The sequence below is a fragment of the Zonotrichia albicollis genome, chromosome 3 (assembly GCF_047830755.1).
Source record: "Zonotrichia albicollis isolate bZonAlb1 chromosome 3, bZonAlb1.hap1, whole genome shotgun sequence".
Classification (NCBI taxonomy): Eukaryota; Metazoa; Chordata; class Aves; order Passeriformes; family Passerellidae; genus Zonotrichia; species Zonotrichia albicollis.
This window is the reverse complement of record NC_133821.1, coordinates 34,218,516-34,235,891: the sequence shown is the minus strand read 5'-3', so window position 1 is coordinate 34,235,891 and position 17,376 is coordinate 34,218,516. Positions and strand designations below refer to the sequence as shown.

General features: G+C 38.7%; 1 protein-coding gene across 6 annotated transcripts in view; it reads left to right on the top strand.

Moving 5' to 3' along the window:
* SYT14 (synaptotagmin 14) overlaps positions 1 to 13,624 on the top strand; it is a 92,923-nt gene extending 79,299 nt beyond the window's left edge. For all 6 annotated transcript variants that reach the window (XM_074537135.1, XM_074537136.1, XM_074537134.1 and 3 more), the window contains 2 exons: positions 356 to 10,505; positions 13,441 to 13,624. In XM_074537135.1, coding sequence (XP_074393236.1) covers positions 356 to 669 — 314 coding nt within the window. In that variant the 3' untranslated portion in view covers positions 670 to 10,505; positions 13,441 to 13,624. The remainder of the gene's footprint in view (positions 1 to 355; positions 10,506 to 13,440) is intronic.
* The last annotated feature ends 3,752 nt before the right edge of the window (positions 13,625 to 17,376 follow it).

Genomic DNA, 17,376 nt, shown 5'->3' with positions numbered 1-17,376 from the left:
TGCCTTAATTCCACTTTGTTTATCCATATTCTTTGAAATTTCAGTGGTATGCTTACAGTGTTGTGGCTAGTTGGAGCTTGCTAAGTGTTAATGCAATTTAAGTTTTTTTAGACTAAACAATGTGGGAGGGGTTAATGGGAAGAGGATTATGAGGTATACCTTTAACTTAACCCATGTCTATAGTGCTGGAGCTAGTTCATTTGTTAGTGTGTTTGTAATATTTTGTTTACTTGTCATGTCTCCATGCGTTCAGCCATCCTGGTATACACCATATCCTCGCTCTCTGTAATCACCTCCTTCTCCAAATCTCTGGCTCCAAGCTATCTGACGTTCCACCGTGTGACTTCTTTTGTAGATACATATGTTAAGTTAACACTGCTGAACTCGATGGGGCAGGAGATGTCCAAGTGCAAGACTTCTATCCGCCGAGGGCAGCCGAACCCGGTGTACAAGGAGACGTTCGTTTTCCAGGTGGCGCTGTTCCAGCTCTCGGACGTGACGCTCATTCTCTCTGTCTACAACAAGCGCAGCATGAAGCGGAAAGAGATGATAGGCTGGATTTCCTTAGGTCTCAACAGCTCAGGAGAAGACGAACTCAACCACTGGACTGAAATGAAGGAGTCTAAAGGACAGCAAGTCTGTAGATGGCATACTCTCCTGGAGTCCTAATGGATGGTAGAAGGTGCAGCCGTGGTTCTAAGGGAGCTTGTTCTCCCAGGAAGACGATCATCCCTGGTCGCAATCAGCAGATTCGTTGAGGGAGTAAAAAATGGAAATTGCAGTCAACATTCCATTGGAAAGGATGCACAACCTGCAAAATGGTGGGATTTAATACAGAATCTTCACTTGGTGTCATGAACTTCCTTGGTGTCAGAGGATCCTTGCTGTACACAGATACAATAGCGGTCCCTTCCCCATCCACCTGATGCTGTATTTGTTTGGGTTTGTTTTGTGGTCTTCAATTCAGAAACATTTTGTGCGAGGTTCTCCAAATTAATGTAAGCTCCTCCTTGTGTACCTTTTGTATTGCTTTAATACTGTAGCTTCTGACCTGCCTGCATTCAGATTAAAGGTCAATAGTTTGCACTTTCAGAAAAAGTTAATGGTCTGTAAAGCAAAAGCAAAAAAAAGAAAAACCACTGGTGAAAGAACACTTAATACAGCAAATAGAAATATACTGTTGTTTTGCACTGAGTTTCTTTCCAGGAGCTTAGTAAATTAAGTTTTCATTTTTTGATATGCAGTTGGTTTGAAAAATACTGGCATTTGGGCATCAGGTGAACTTTGACATCAAACTAATGTTTCTTCAGTCTGTGACAGGAACAAGCTCTATATATGGCAAAAATCGGGTTTTTCCCTCTTGCCTGTACTTCTGCCTAATCCAAAGAGACCAGACCATTGGTTTGGTCCCTTCCAAAACTCCTTAGACAGGTTGTACTGTAAAACTATGTAACTTTCTGTTGAAAGCACTTCCTCTACTCATGTATTCCAATGTAGGAAGCTCATAGAGCACGACTTTACTAAAATATATTTTCATTAAACAAATTGATACAGGTTTCTTTAAAATGTCAGCAGTTGGAAGTTACGTTGAAGGACTGTGAAGGAAGTAACAGCAGTTGAACTACTCTGGATGAATGCAAAATACTGTGGCTTTGCTTGACACAGGTATCCATTTGAGTCTCTTGTGAGCTGTTTTAGGCATTACTATATGCTGTTTGTTGGAAGTAGAGAGCAGACCAGGGGTTTTTACCTTTCTTCTTGAAGAAGAGAACATCAGTAAGTTATTTTTCTAGGGATTTTCCAGCAATGGAAAGAATGTTCACACACAAAATAGAAGTTTGCTTTGCTTGTATTCAGGTTGGGAAACACAGTTTGCTAATGATGCAGTTGAGAAGCTGCAGTATCACCAGATAAACACTCCTGGCATCCACCAAAATTGGGGAAATATCAGTGCTTCTGAGGTTCCTATTTGTCCCAAAGCCTTTAGCTGGACTCACACCAATTTATTGACTGCTGAATCCAATTTAAATTACTAAAATTATAAGTTACTGAGTAGATGTATTTTAAAAAAGCTTCCCAATTTAAATATTTTTTCTGCTTGTAATTACAAGTTTTGTTGAATTGTTCCTGTAAAGAAAACAAGCAATTTCTTTTTTATTATACATGATGATAATGTCTTACTAATATGAGACCTCACTGACTGTTGTAGCACTTGGTGGGTAGAAAAGTGTTGGATTTTGTTGAGACAATTAGTGTTAGTCTCAAGTGTTCGCATTAGGACCGATGTGTTCCTCTTGAATTCCTTCATAATACCTTTGAACAGTCATGGCTTTGGGGTATACAGACAGTCAAGTACAGTGGGACTGGGCATGGTGAGTATGCTGTAATAAAGATTTTTCACATGGTTCTCAAATTCTCACACTATTTAACAATTTCATTAAGTCCTTTTTAAAGGATTTTGTAATTCCATGTCTTGGTTTATTTGGTGTCATTAGACTGATTTATTTGCAGAGCCAGGCTTTCAGTTTTTATTGATTTAAAGACTTAAACATTATTACAGACCTTTGTGTTTTGGGTTTTTTCCTCCTGATATTGCACTGCTGCTTCATTTACAGAAGCTTTATTTACTAAATACAAATAATGCAACAACTTTCTTTAAACAGGAATGGTCTTGCAGTTATACAATGCAGGTTGTCTCTCTCAGTCACTTTTGTTAGTCCAGTTTGAGAAATGTAATGTTGATTGTAGAATTTAATACAAAATCAGCATTAATTTAATATGCATAAGAAAAATGCTCAGATTTTCACAATCTTTTCAGCTTTCCATATAATAGAAGCAATGACGTAGAAGCTGTTGTCAAGCAGTTTTTCATTGGATGTGGAGGTGGTTTTATCTATTCTGTTTGTGGATATTTAGATGCTCTTTCCTAAAACTGAAAATTGTCTCTTGATGGATTGTCTCTTTGTACAGCTTTTGTTATTTAAAATAATGTACAATATTGAACAGCAAGAACTGGGTCAGGTAATTCCAGTGGAGAACATACTTAACATCATCACTGAACAAATGAAGAAGTCAGTTTGGAAGGTGCAGCAAATAACCTCTTACAGAACCAAACTAAATGAAACTGTGTCATGATGTGGGTTTCTGTTTGTAGGTTGCATTGCTTCAGCTTTGCATTCACCATTTAGATTTCCAAGGCACTGAAATCTTAATTTGGACACAACAGAGATTTATGGTACTCTGTGTTGGGCTCATTTGGGAAGAGGAATCTCTCTCTAGGACTTTTCTAAAGTATTCAGGACCAGTTTGTGCTTCAGAGAAGAAGGATGGTTTGCTTGGATTTATGAGAGGCTAGAAACTGAATGTTTAAAGAATGGAAATGAATGTTTAATTTTGACACAGTAGAACATTGATTTGCTGTGCAAAACCAATAATTGGATTCACCTTGGGATTTTTGTGAGTTAATTGTAGTACCAATAGCTCTCATGTTTTTTTCTTTCTAGAACCTATTCTTATTATTTGATTTGTTTGTAATTTTGTTTTTCATTGCTTATGCAAACCTACACCTTTGTATTTGAAATCTGCCTTCATCTATTGTGGGTTTTTTAAACCCTGCATAAGGGCTTGCACACACAGTGTGCTTTTGTGCATTCAGTTAGGTCTTAAGCATGGAACAGAATTGCTGAAGAACAAAGTATCACTAGCAAATTTACAGGCACTTATGTTTTCCCCAGAGTTGGCTGTGTTTTTTTCATAGCTTTTTGTTGTTTGCCTTTGTTCAAAAGTACAGTAAGTACTTGAAAAAAATGTATCAAATTAGTTACTTTTCTGTGTGCCAGCAAACCATGTAGAAATTGCAGATCTTGAATTGAATCTGTTTCCTGTCAGTGTAGCCTTAAATAATTGTAGAACAGTGACGTTCGTGCAGATTCTCTTCTTGGAAGTATTGCATCCTTTCTGTATATGATCTGTTTGGTTTAGTGCTTATAATATTTCATACAAGTCGTCCTAAAGTGTTATAAATGTGAAAAAGTTGCTCAGTTCCTTTCTGTTAAGGGCAAGGCTGTGAAGGGCAGGACAGGCAAGCAGGGAATCAGTGCACCGAAGGAGGAGAGGCTGTGCAGCGCCTTGCAGGACATCGCTGCCTCCCATCCTGTGGAGCAGGAGGGCAGCAGAGCCATCCTGCTGCTCCTGCTCAGCCAGGGGCACAGGGAACCAGGGGAGCACTGGAAATGTGCAAAGCTTGGTCCCTGTGCTGCTGGCCTCATGCTCAGGATGTGAGATGTCCACACTGCATGGTGAGGTCTGACTGCAAAGGCAGAAGCAAGGAAAGGTGTAAGCTCTACTATAGGAGAAATATGACAATTTCTAAATGAAATGGAAGTCCACTAAATTCATTAAAAATTAGATTTGGAAATTTGGGGAGCCCTTGGAATGAACATTTGTGCTTTTGTGGGAGCTAAACATTGTTATCAACTTAGAAAATACTTGACCTGAAACCAAGATTTTATGGCATTTACTCTTGGAAATTCTTTTACCTGTAAATTTTTCAAAGACTTTTGATGACAAAAGCAGTGTCAGCATCAGTACCTTCCCATTTTCACACATTTGGAGCAATTCTTTTGTTGTCTAAAATTTGTTTACAGTGTTCCTGATTTATTCTCTTTTCTTCCCAATGGCTCACTCCTGCAAACTCCCCATGTCTCTGAAAAGCTGCGTCTGGCAGTCACTGGACCTTAGAAGTAAGGGACACTGTACTTTAAGGTACTGGTGCAAAACTTCTGTCACCTCTCCAATTCCCAAAGATTTCTAAAATGCTAACCATCAGTTTTAATATAGCAAACCAGAAGAAGAAAACTTCTTTGAGGGAGACATTTGCATGTAGGAATTGAATACAGATCGCTCTTACACATCCCAGTTCTAACAAAAAGTATGGGTTTAGGTCAGGGAATGAGGTTTGAGTACAGGCCTTCTGGCCTGAGCTGTTCCAGCTTGAAACTAACAACGGAATGCCCTTTCACTGAACTCAGAGTTGTGTTGAGCTCTCTGTTTATGACATTTTCTGGAGGAAAAACACCTGTCCTGTTTATAGTAGTCTTTAAAATTCTGGCTTGTCACTTGGTTGTAAGGCAGATTGACTTCTTTCTGAAGCTGAATTCTCAGTAACAGGTAAACATCCTTTTCATTTTCCCACTGCTGTGCATGCCTGCCTGCCATTAATGTTAGTGAGAGGAGCAGATCTCACCCTGAAGGTGTGAAGAGCAATAGGATTGGTGGATTAGAGGGGTGATACAGCCTGGCACCTGCAACACAGTCAAATATGATTTCAGTTATGAATGGAGGCAGAAAACCAAACATCCAGATACTGTCACAAACTTGTTATTTAATCATTATCTCTTGTTTTTGTTTCTTCTTTTCCTCAGCTTTTGAAATATTTTTTTAAACTTATTATTAAAAATGTTAAAGCAGTCCCTAAACATCTTGATCATTTTAACTGGAATATTCAGCAATGTTTATTGTTGGAAGGAGCCATCAAGAATGTTCTGGTTTTTTGGTCTTTAACTCAACTGCTAGATTTTGTAGTACATCACAGCTGGATTTCAGACCACTTTGTTCTGATGGTAATTCTTGAGGGAAGAGTCACAGGAGCATTTCCTTGTCAGTGAATCACCAACACCCATTGAAGAGATGTCACCTGAGAGCAAGAGCATTAAAATAAGAGATGGCTCCTTACAGCAGCAGCAGCAGCAGTGACTCATATTCCTCTCTTGGACCCTGTGGCCCTTGAAGGGCCCTGCTCAGACAAACTGTGACGTGTGAGTTGTGGAGTTCATGCATTCACAGCAGTGCTGGTCTCTGTGGACATTGTGTGGCTTCTAAACCAGTGTGTTTTACAGAGGGTAGATGGTTTTTTATTTGCCTTGGGTGTGTAGGGCAAGTGCCAACTGTCCTACAGTGACATGGATTAGTTTAGCCTTAAGAACTTATCACTGCCCCTCCTTAAATTCAAGCAGGGTTTCTTCCTTTCTGCAGACTATGCAGAAATCTTATGCACGAGTATCTGCTTATGTCTACCTGAATATGGCACAATTATTAGTGCTGGCAAGCTGAGTTCCTCTGTGGTGTGACTGAAGTATTGGATGGGCCTGGTACATGCTGGGTCAGGTTTTTCTGTTCAGGCTTATGCTGGATGGATATAGATACATGGTCCTTGTGCTGAAAATGGGCCAGGAGTCAGGCAAGTGGCTGGTTCTGCTCCTGTAGGAATGAAGATTAGGAGACAGCTCTGCCCAGACAAAGCTGTCATAGCAAGAAGGATTAATTCATTTCCTTGGAAGCATCTGCTTGTCGAGCTGGCATAAAGGCCCTACTCAGGAGAGCAGAAGCAGTAATACCATACCACTGAAGGAATACCTCATGGACATTCAGGGATGTAATTAATGTCATCCTTTTCTCTCTTGTATCTGAGAACAAGAGTCTTGCCCATTGTATCAATTTAATTTTTTTTCTGTGTTTTGCAAACCCCGTGGACACTGACTGCATGCTGAGGGTCTAAAGTGGATTGCTTTTTAACTTTTCATTTCCAGAGTGTGAATTTGAATGGTTTTGCAGAATTAACTAGAAGCATTCTCATAGCTTTGAGATGTAATCTCTAGGCCATACTACAAGCAAGGAGCAGGGCTTTGAACCAGTTTTGATGGTCAATTTTGCAAATGGCTTGTTATGACATTTTAAGAAAATTTCTAAGCAGTTGAATGTATTAGGGAATATTTACAAAAAAGGACATAGAGCAGTGACCTTTTTTTACTATACAGCTAGTTTGCTGTCCTTTCCAGTAAACCACAAGGTTCATTAGTGCTCAGTACTGTTTCGTTTATGATAAATGTTTTTAATGTGATTTTCATGACAAAGTGTAATTAGTGAAACCTTTTATTCAATTTTTCCCTTTATTTGCTTTTTTTAAGGAGAGATTTCTCCTTATATAGTATATATACTTTCTTACAGAGCTTTCTTACCTATTTTTATATAAGATGATTTAACAATGTGAAATTAAATGCTCTATGAGCAAGCTATATCACTGTTAACGCAATCAAAAGTGCTAATATGATGACTAAGGGCCTGAACCTTCTGCCTTTTACTCAGGTCCTGGTTTAACCAGATGTCTTTCATGCTGTGTAGGACCTTTCCCTGTAAGCACTTCCATCTAATCCTGGGGATGTCTCAGAGAAAGGCACTATTAACATGAATAACAGTGGTAAAACTGAGCCTCCTCTCCATTCTTAGTGGAACATCTGTCATGAGTAAAGGCTGCTGGCTCTGTCCCAAAATACAGTTTTAGATTATAGTTCCCTTGATCTTCAGTGATTTTGAACTTGTTTTTCTGGTGGCTATAAGCTAGTAACTGATCTTAGTGAATACAAATACTGAATTGTGCTGTTACCAGCAAGATTAATAAAATGTGTTCCACATTTTAATTCATTCTTTCATTGGGATATAAGGAGTTGGATTTGTAAAGCATTATATTGCATAGAGATAGCACACATTCACCACATTTCTAAAAGGTATGAAATATACAGTATGTAGCATTTTCTTGCATACTTTTATACTGCCTGTACGTCACCGATGCACTCGGTGCCTTCCTTCTTTTGTATGAAACTTAATCTGTAGAGAAACTGAAGTTATGGTGTGTAAGCAATGTCACTGCAACCCAAGAGATGTCTTAAACTGATTATTCCTAGTCCAGGAGGTTTCAAAGGGCAGTTCAGTTTAACACAATGCATTTCTTTGAATTTGAAGTTTTCCCCTTTCCTTCCTCTCCCCCACCCTGCCCCCCATCCAAAAAACTTCCTCATATGGCTGTTTATTGTTAATTGGTTCCTGTGTCTGATGTAAGTCACATGGTGTTAACCAAAGAACCAAGCCTGTTTCTAATTATTTGGAAAAATAATGTTTGGACTTGCAATTACTTAAAGACAAAAATGATATGTGATGGATCTCTGTTAACAAATATAAAATAGGCTTCTGTAAATGTGACTCCCAGCTGAGAATTCCAAATACCTCTTTTCTGACTGGATGTGCATTGTTGTATCAGTAGCAAAGTGTTTGGGTTGTGTTTCTTGGTGCATTTTAATCAAAATCTATCACAAACAAAAATATCAGTCAATGCTGTCAGATTAGCTTGGTTTACCATGTTCTACCTATATCTGAAGTGTGCTGCTTTAAAAACAGATTTGGCTTTCCTGTGTCTCAAGTCCTGGTGTTGTACAATAATTACCTGGTGTATGCTGGTCTCACAGGAACAGACTGATGCTGCATCATATGTACCCTTCCTACCCTCATTGTACAATTTCTGTAATATAACACAGTTTTCGACTACTGTTTCAACCTGAAATTCCTTAAATTTCAATGCATGTATAGCCTTAAACATCTAAGACACCAAGCACAGTTTTAACGGGAATAAGTTGTATTTGCAAGTCCTGTTTGTCTCAGAAGTCATAGAATTATTTTTATATAGCAGTCAAAGATTGTAGAAAATGGGTACATTGTCGTTGTGTTATCAACCATGCTCCTAATTATATGCACACACACAAAAAAAGGCATTTTTTCTAAAAGTTTTAGAGGTGAAGTATCAGTGCTTATTTCCTTTATGAATTTGTTTTTGTTTTCATATTTCATTTCTGTACAGAACCTTGATGCCCTTAATTAATACCTGTGACTGAATTCATACAGATTTTCAGTATTCCTTGAACTGCTTTTCTTTTTTGTTCCTTTTTAAAATTGAATAAGCAGTAATTAAAATTCCCCTAAAAATTGCCTTTTTTTTTTTTTTTTACATTTTGACAGTAACATAATTAGAGCAAATGACTGTTTGCAGCTGTTTATGCAGCTTATTAAAGCCTGAGAACTTTGTTTGAAGCTGTCATTACAATCCAGATGAAGACATACGTTTCATGGCATTTCAGCCCACATCAGGTGAGAGCAGGAGCTCTGGTGATGAGTGTGCAGATCTGCACATGGTGTGTCAGACTCTCAGTCCCCAGAGGGATTTATAATTAAGTGTCACATTGTATCTACAGTATCTCCAGTTGAGTGTTGTCAGATGCTTGTTGTTTTGGTTTCTTTCTTATTACCTAGCAAAAAAACTACTTTTATCATTTTTGTGCTACTGTATACTAATCTTGAGGGTTTCCAGTGTGCAAGATCAGTTTAATGTTGTCAGTTCTCTTTCTGTAAAAAAACCCTGGACTTTCAGCATACACATCCATTCCTTTTCTGGGGAGAGCCAGAATGCCACCAGCTGGTTTTAGTTGTATTTACCTGTACAGCACAGGTAACTTCAGTCCCATGTTAGTTTGATTGAAACATGCTATAGTATATTTTCAAACCTTGGATCTGTCACAACATTAAAATAGTCATTTTGCATATCTGAAACTTTGCAGCTGTGGATTTGTATTTTGTTTACTCTATCTCTGTGAAATGTATTTTTGTCAGTTTGAGGACTTTGGATATTTCAAAGTATTTTCTGTACGTGAAATCAGCTTTTTGCATGTGAATTTAATTGCTGGAACGTATTTGAAAAAAAAAGGAAAAATCACTTTTAAAACCTTTTGTTGTCACTTTCCTTTGGATTTCATTACCTTGTAAACAAAACCAGACTTCACTGTTCAGATGATAGTAACATTTGGTCAACCTTTGGAACCGCTGTCTGCATTAAAGAAAAAATATTTTTTAATTTTTGGCAAGGGCATCCTAGCCCTCACACACATTTTGGCTCTGTTTACAAATTTCCTACGTTTCCCTGATTCCCTTTCTGTCCCCCACAGTCTTTGTTGATGTCATGAATCTTCTGCTTAGAGAACTTTAAATTTACCAGTGTGACAATGTTCTAACAAATATGATGTGTATACTGGCAAATAAAGACACACTCAGGTGATCATTCTGATTGACTTCATACAGTTTCCTTCTGGGGTCATCTGTGGTTCTTTGTCCCACATGCATTTCTCAGAAAAGATCTCATCCAGCATATTTATGCTTAACTTCTGCTTTCTAAAGAATAAGTAGGATGAAATAATTGAGGCTTGATTTAAACATGAAAGAATGCTTGCCACAAGTAACAATGATAATTTTACTGTGACCCAACTTAGATCATCTGTATTCTCCTCTGATGATTTTTGTGATACCTATTAGGAAAAAGGTTTCTGGGCTTTCATGGAAGCTCAGCTTTAGGAGGTGAGTGAATATATGTATGTTTTAGTACCTACTAGCATGCATGAAAAAAGAATTGTTAGAACAATTAAAGCATTTTTTCCTATCCTAAATGTGGGAACACTTAGTATAAAAAGCTTTTATTGTTTCTTCCCGTTTCTGCAGATGAAAGGAGCATAGCCCAGTGACTCTTATCAGATGAAAATGAAGAGAGGGATGCATTTCCTTGCCATATGATCCTGACTCTGGACCATCACCATCTGTGCAAATCCTAGAACTCCTGCAAATAAGATAAAATGGTACTTGCTGCTGTTAAGGCTAGCAATTTTCCAAAGGCTGTACAGCAAAAAATGATGTGGCATTCCATATGCAGATGGTACATATTTGGTGTTTGAGAAACTTTCATTGGAGCACTTGTGACCATATTCTGTAGATGTCCCAAAACCTTTGGTATCCTTGTCTGTCAGAAAAAAATAGACACCCAAGTGTGTCTGCCTCTAGGTTATATAAGATCTGTTCGCAGGTGATAATGTGAAAAATATTCACTTTGAAATGAGGCTTTGTGAAGCTATGAGAACAGGGCAGAATAAGTGAAATAGAAGCTGTTGATTGTTAGTTGGTCACCAATTATGAGTGGCCATTTTCTACTCAAAGATCACAGAAAAAAGAGTCACTAACAGCTTCAGCTGCATGTGTGGTACCTTGCAGTCACCCATGCTTCATGCAAGTAACTGAGAATTACTTGTAATGTAATGTAATGTAATGCTCAGAATTGTGTGTAATGCTCATAGTTGGCAATTAGTTTGTTATGAAACAGTAATTGCTTCAGACAGGTAGAGCCAAGTTACACCACTTTTAGGCAGATAATACTTTACCTGTCAAAGGTTTTCTCTGAGTAATTGTCTTCATGTGGCAAATTCCACATTAGATAGTATTTAAAATCCTTTGCAAGTCACTACTTCCTTGGTTCTGAAGGTTCCTGTGGGCAGTTCTCTGGATGAAATTTGTAATTTTTTTCTCTAGTATTTTTGTTTTTACAGTCCAACAGTGCAGATCTAATTTAGTGTTCTAGTCATATTAGACATTTCATTTTACTTGTAAATTAGCCCTCCCAAATGAATGATACTCTTGCTAAGGCATTTGTTACCTGATAATTTTATTGAGTAGCATTTCAGCTTAGGGATTCCAAAACAAACTTACTGTTGTTTTGGCATAAGAATAGTAAGGATAGAAGGAAGAAAAATTGCAGAAATTAAATAAAACCTCATCAGGTAACATCACACAACAAGTCAGCTGGGTTTTAGATAAATGATTTATTACTAAATTTAAAACCTAATAGGTTTGTGTGTTCTGAGTGTAGTTTACACTGGTTTGTTTTCCATTTAATTAGAAGCCTTACATTTCATCTTATTAATAATGAAAATCCTCTTGTCAAATTGTGTAAGATCATGTTGAACTAATATATATATTTTAGAGGCAGAATAAAATTTCCCCTCATAGCCTTTCATATTATTTCATTGCATTATGCAAAAAAATATATTCTTCTTTTAATTTTGCTAGTGTGAAATAAGAAAACTTCTTCTTCTGTTCCTGTCTGAGAAAGTCCTGGTTTCAAGAACTGTAATGAAGAGAGTCCAGTCACTGTGGCCCACTGTTTGCACTTAAAGGTTAACTGCAAACAGAAATTCAGAATACCAGGCTGACTGAGCTTTACAAATGTAGTGAGGGTGGGTATAAGAGATAATAATAATCAAATCTAAACTGATATCCTGTCATATCAGTTCTTGTTGCAGTAGTTCAACAGTTGAGAAAAGGAGCAGCCTAAACATGCCAAAGGAGACCAGAGTTGTACTCCCTTTGCTGTTAGAGTTAAGTACACATTTCCCATGGCACTACAGCATTTTCATCTGCAGAGACCTAAAGTACCAATAGAGTAAAACGTCAGTCACACAAGCCTTTGCTAATTAATGCCTTCACCAGAAAATGTCTGGCATTCTTAGGAAATCAGGGAGATACAGAATGCAGAATTCATTCATATTTATATTTTTAAAAAAAGGCAGGAAAAGGAAAAGCCACATAATCAGCTGTTTGATAAAGCTCCAAATCAGTCAGCTAGGCTAAAGGTCATGAATATGTAGCTAGATCTTAGTAAGCCTCGGTGGCAAATCACCACACACGCTTGCTGCAGTTTCCTGAGACCGCATAAAGCACTTGGGAGCACAAGCCAGGCCAGTAGGCTGAGAAAGGGCATTAACCATTCAGCCTGTGCCATCTGTCACCGTGCAGCCAAGCAGGCACCTCTGATGGAGTCCCTCTGTGTCTCCTCATCTGGGTTTTCAGCTGAGCTTCTTCACGTGGGGCTTGCCAGCAAATACCAAGTACTGTCACCCATAGCACTGCCTTTCTTATTCTCATTGCTAAAATTCCTGTTGTCTGCCATATTGATTTATCCAGGCAGTCAATGACCTGTCAGACTAGTAAATTAATCAGTGAAACTGATGCACATCTTGGAAAGATAGCATGAAGTAGTTTGTAAAGCATTACTATATGGAAATTGCAGCCCATGGTATTATATCCAGAAGAATGCTTTTCTGCTTGTGCTTAAACATGCCAAATACATTTGCTGAATACCTCAGTTCTGCAGGCTTTCAGTTATGCTTACTATCAGCAAGAGTCATTGAAGGACCAGGATAAAACCTAAAAAGACTCCTTTAGTTTTCAGTGAGATCAGTTCCCCAGTGTGACTGAATTGGAACCTAAATGAGTGCCAGCACAGGGAGGGGGGTGGGGGTGCACAGCTGGAGCTGAGCTGTCCTTCCCCCCAATCCATGCTTATCTCAGCTAAATACGACATGGAAATCACTACCTGAGGAAACTCTGCTGAGCATGGAGGCATTTTACACTGCTGACTGTTGCCTAGTGGAATACAACCAAATGCTTCTCATCTTACTTTGAAAAAAAATCTTGTAAAAGTTGTTAAAAGTTAAATCCATAGGTGCAGGCAGAAGCAGATTTAAATATTTTTGGAACACCAGAGAGTAAATTTTGATGGGACAGAAATCACTACTTGTTTCTAGTATAATAATTCATCCTTTTAAAAAACCAATTAGAAAATGTATAGCAGTGTCATATATTAAAATTCTGTCCTTTTAATACAGTTGATGTTATTTTGGGGATTCTCCTAAGCCTCCAACAACATCCCCTCTTTTTTGTTTCCTCATTTTCCACTCCCAGAATACTCATCCCACAGCAGGACCCCCTTCAAGGTCCGAGGCTGCCCTTGCCATCTGACACGAGAGCAGAAGGATTGCTGCTGCTGGTGCTTGGACCCCTTTTGGGGAGCCTTTTGGGAGGAGGTGTGGTTGTGTGGGAGCATCAGCACCACTGATGCCGAGAGAGAGCAATTACTGAAGGTAAATCAGGAGCAGGTGTTTCCAGACAACCTGTGAAGTTCCAAGGATGCTGGTATCCCAAACCCCTGCACATCTCGCTGAGCTGATGCAATGCTCCCTGCTTGGCTTTTCCATGGAATGGGGTGATCCACACTTAAGCAAACCTTTCATTGCCAGAAATATTTGAAGGAATTGTTCTCTGAGTGCATCTCCCACCCTCTCTAATTTTGCTGAACATTTCACTGAAAACTTTCTCAGTAGGCAGACATGCCTTCAACTGTTTTTGTCATTCTGGACAAACCAAATCAGGCATCCCCAGCAAATGCTGCCATCAAAGAACAAAAGCTGTAAAGTGTTTCAATGAATTTATAGTCCATGTAACCACGGGATGACAAACATTTCTGCCTTCTACTAAAACAGGAATGTTGTTGTTCATTCAGATGGAGTGCATCTGAAACAATGTTAACGCATCGTGTTGGTCTACAGTTAGATCAGCCTTCACTTGTATACACTAACTCCATTTGCCAGTGGATTTCTCAGCAAGTTTATTGCATGTGATCTTTTCTGGTTTGTTTTCTTGATACAGTTGTGCTTTTCACATTAATTAATTAATTAATTAATAATGTCCTTTTGAAATGTTAACAAGTACTAATTTTTGGTGTATAGTCCTGGGTCACGTGAGTGTACTGACGTTCCTAACCTAACCCAGAAATCAGTTTGAAGATGAAGCCTAGAAAGCTCTTCACAGCCATGGCTGCTCACCAGTTAAAGGGAGGAGACAAATCCATCAATCCTACTTTAACGGGAGAATTTTCAGGTAGACAGTAATTGAGTTGGAATTTGGCCAAAGCCTTGGGGTTAAAGAACCTACTGTTATGAAACGTGTTAGAGGATCTTTAATGATAAAAACAGTTGAGATCATGGTTCTTTCTCTCCTGCAAGGGGTAGCAGAAAATGCTGCTTTGCCTACAGAAATAATTTGGTGCCTGTAATCAGGCTGGGGCATTGAAAAAAAATATGCCACCTTCTGAAACACCAGAACCATTTTCTTACCAATGAAGATCTCAGTGTGTTGACCTGTAGGAGGAGTAGCTGGCCCGTGTATTTTAGAAATAACCCTCACATCAGTACTGGGAAATAACCACTAAACAAGTAAAGAAATCCTTAACTAACTTGAATTGACTTACATTAGAACCAACTAAGTTGGGGATCTGTTGCCTGCTTTTTAATCTCAAACAATCTGCTGGTTTGCAGAATAACTCCAAACAAATTTATTAAGCCCTTCAGTTAGGCTGGGTGAGCAGACAGTCTCCAGACTTGCTGTTTTCCACAGATAGGTAAATCCATATCCATAAGTTCTTCAGGATATTTATTTCTAAATATAGATAAAGGCTGGAAAAAGGGGCATGACTGGAAAAGTCCTTGACAGCCTAAACATGAGGGAAAATTAATGCCTTACAGATACTAGAATTGTTTGCCTTTGAAGCTCTCCAAGTAAAAAGAATTGTGTCAGCCAGCTGAAGCCCAAATATAAGTTACTGTGTGTTCAGAGGGGGTTGCATTTTGTTGTGTTAAACCATATTTAGTGCAGGATACCTTATCAGCTGAATCAGAGAAGTCCCTTTAAAAGAAACAGCCTTCAAAATGCCTAGGAAGGTGTTTACTTCAGAGATTAAAAAAATATGCAAGTCAAACTTTATATGGGTGCTTAAATTTTTCAATATGGGACTTGAAATTCCAGATACATTGTGCTGCCTTGCATCAGGACAGCCCCCCAGAGCTGCAGTGGTTTGTAATGCTGCCTGTTGAAGCTAAGTTCTTGCTAAACTAGGAGAGGCAATGGTTTATTTGTGCCCTCTTTAAGTATGCCTTTACTCTTCATTTAAAGCTCATAGTAAGTGTGTAGTTCCCAGCACACTGACAGAGAAGGATCTGACATATCAAGTTATCTCCAGAAACTCTGGAATTATTACAAGCTGTAACATTTACACCTCTGTGTGTGTAATGGCTCAAGTGGTACTGGGTGAGTCATACTTAGGCCAACCAGTGCCCTGCTACAGAGTATAGTGAACCTCCTTTCCAAAATCTGCATTAAAATTTATATATTTAACTTTGGGCTTCTATTAAAGAGAGTACTTCCTTTGTACAAGCATCCTTTGAAACACAGTGTGTGTTCTGTATTACTGGGATTAGATTTTGGAAGGTAAAATCAACTTTGTTTAAAAGCATACACAGTATGTAAACGGAGTAACTCAATTTTAGTGCCCTGTCTGAGATTCCCTGCATTCCCCTAATTCTTTCCCCTCCAGTCTCAGTCCTTAGAAACAAATAGACAGCAAAACCTGGGCAAGTGGTTAATTCCTTCAAGATTACATGGACTTGGAATCCAATGAAATATTATTCTCCCCTTTATATTTGATTTTTGGTTTGGATTATTCCAGGATATTTATCCTTCTCCCTTGGAATAATTTTGCTTTTGGAATAATTTCAGACAACAAACACAGTTTAACTTACTGCGACCCACTGCTCCCAGAATAACTTTTACCAACTTATTTCTCAACTGTTGGCTATGCTCTGCTGGTTTTTAACTCCTTTTGTGCCCCTCAGATCTGGAATTACTGCCAAAATATTTTTCTTGAGGATCTCTTATTTCTGATTTACAGTGTGCTTCTCTAAGTAAAGGAATAACATGTCTGTAAAGTAGCAGGAAGCTGCTGATGCTTTTTGAGAGCTGAACCACACACAGGAGACCCATATAATTTGCTTTGTAATTGAATGGTACATTTCTCAGCATCCAGATTTTTAGCTGTTGTGATTTCTCTTTTAAGATGATAAATCCTTCAGAGGTTGCCATGCATTCCTATTAAAGACAGCTTGGATATATTTCCCAAGCTCATAATAATAAGTTGCCCGAGCACAGAACTGCCAAAGAATCTCCCTTAGAGTTTTTGTAATCCTCCAGTAACCTTGTGCAAACTTCTCCTGGGATGTAACAGAAACTTGGCACCTTCTTCTGGCTGTCCCCAAGCTGGGCTGGTGCCTCTCAGAGCTGTGCCCTGCACCGTTGCTGCGAGCTTGTTTTTGTCTTTGGGCTGATTGGATCTTTCTCCTGGAGGCCAGGTTGTGCCAGCTCCACTGGGGCTGAGCTCAGAGAAACTATTCATGGAGCGAGGTGAGCTCCAGGAGCTGCTCAATGGGAGCTGGGCTGGCACTGCCTGGCCCTTGGAAGCAGAGAGGGGAAAGTCTTTTCCTGCTTTTGTCAAAAGCAGAGAGCATGTGTAACTGAGAGGGGTGCTGAGCAGGAATGTGTCAAGAAGAAGTAGACATGGGAAGGAAATGAGTCTTTGATTCATTATCATGGAACAGCAGCTAAGCTGAAGCCAAAAAATACTTGAGAGATTTAACATGAGATCTAAATTTTATTTTAGAGTTCATGCTGCAATTTCATTGCAATGACAAAAATGATTCAACTGAATAACTGAACTGAAGCTGATAATTGTTCCGTTTTTCTTGGTGGTTTGATGGATGAACTGATACTGAAGTTTAAAAATCTCTCTCCTTTTAGCAAAAAATAAAAAGAGTCACTGTTCTGCTCCAGAGTGCATGCATGAGAAGGACTGGATATACAATGTCTTTGCTGCTGCAGATGTAGGTGAATGTGGATATGGACACTGGAGTGAGTATCAATATACTGTAAACCCTTGAAAATATAAAGAATACACAACTGCTTCTCCATATCTTCTTTTTTCTGTTTTTGTTTTGTGTTGTATTTTGTTTG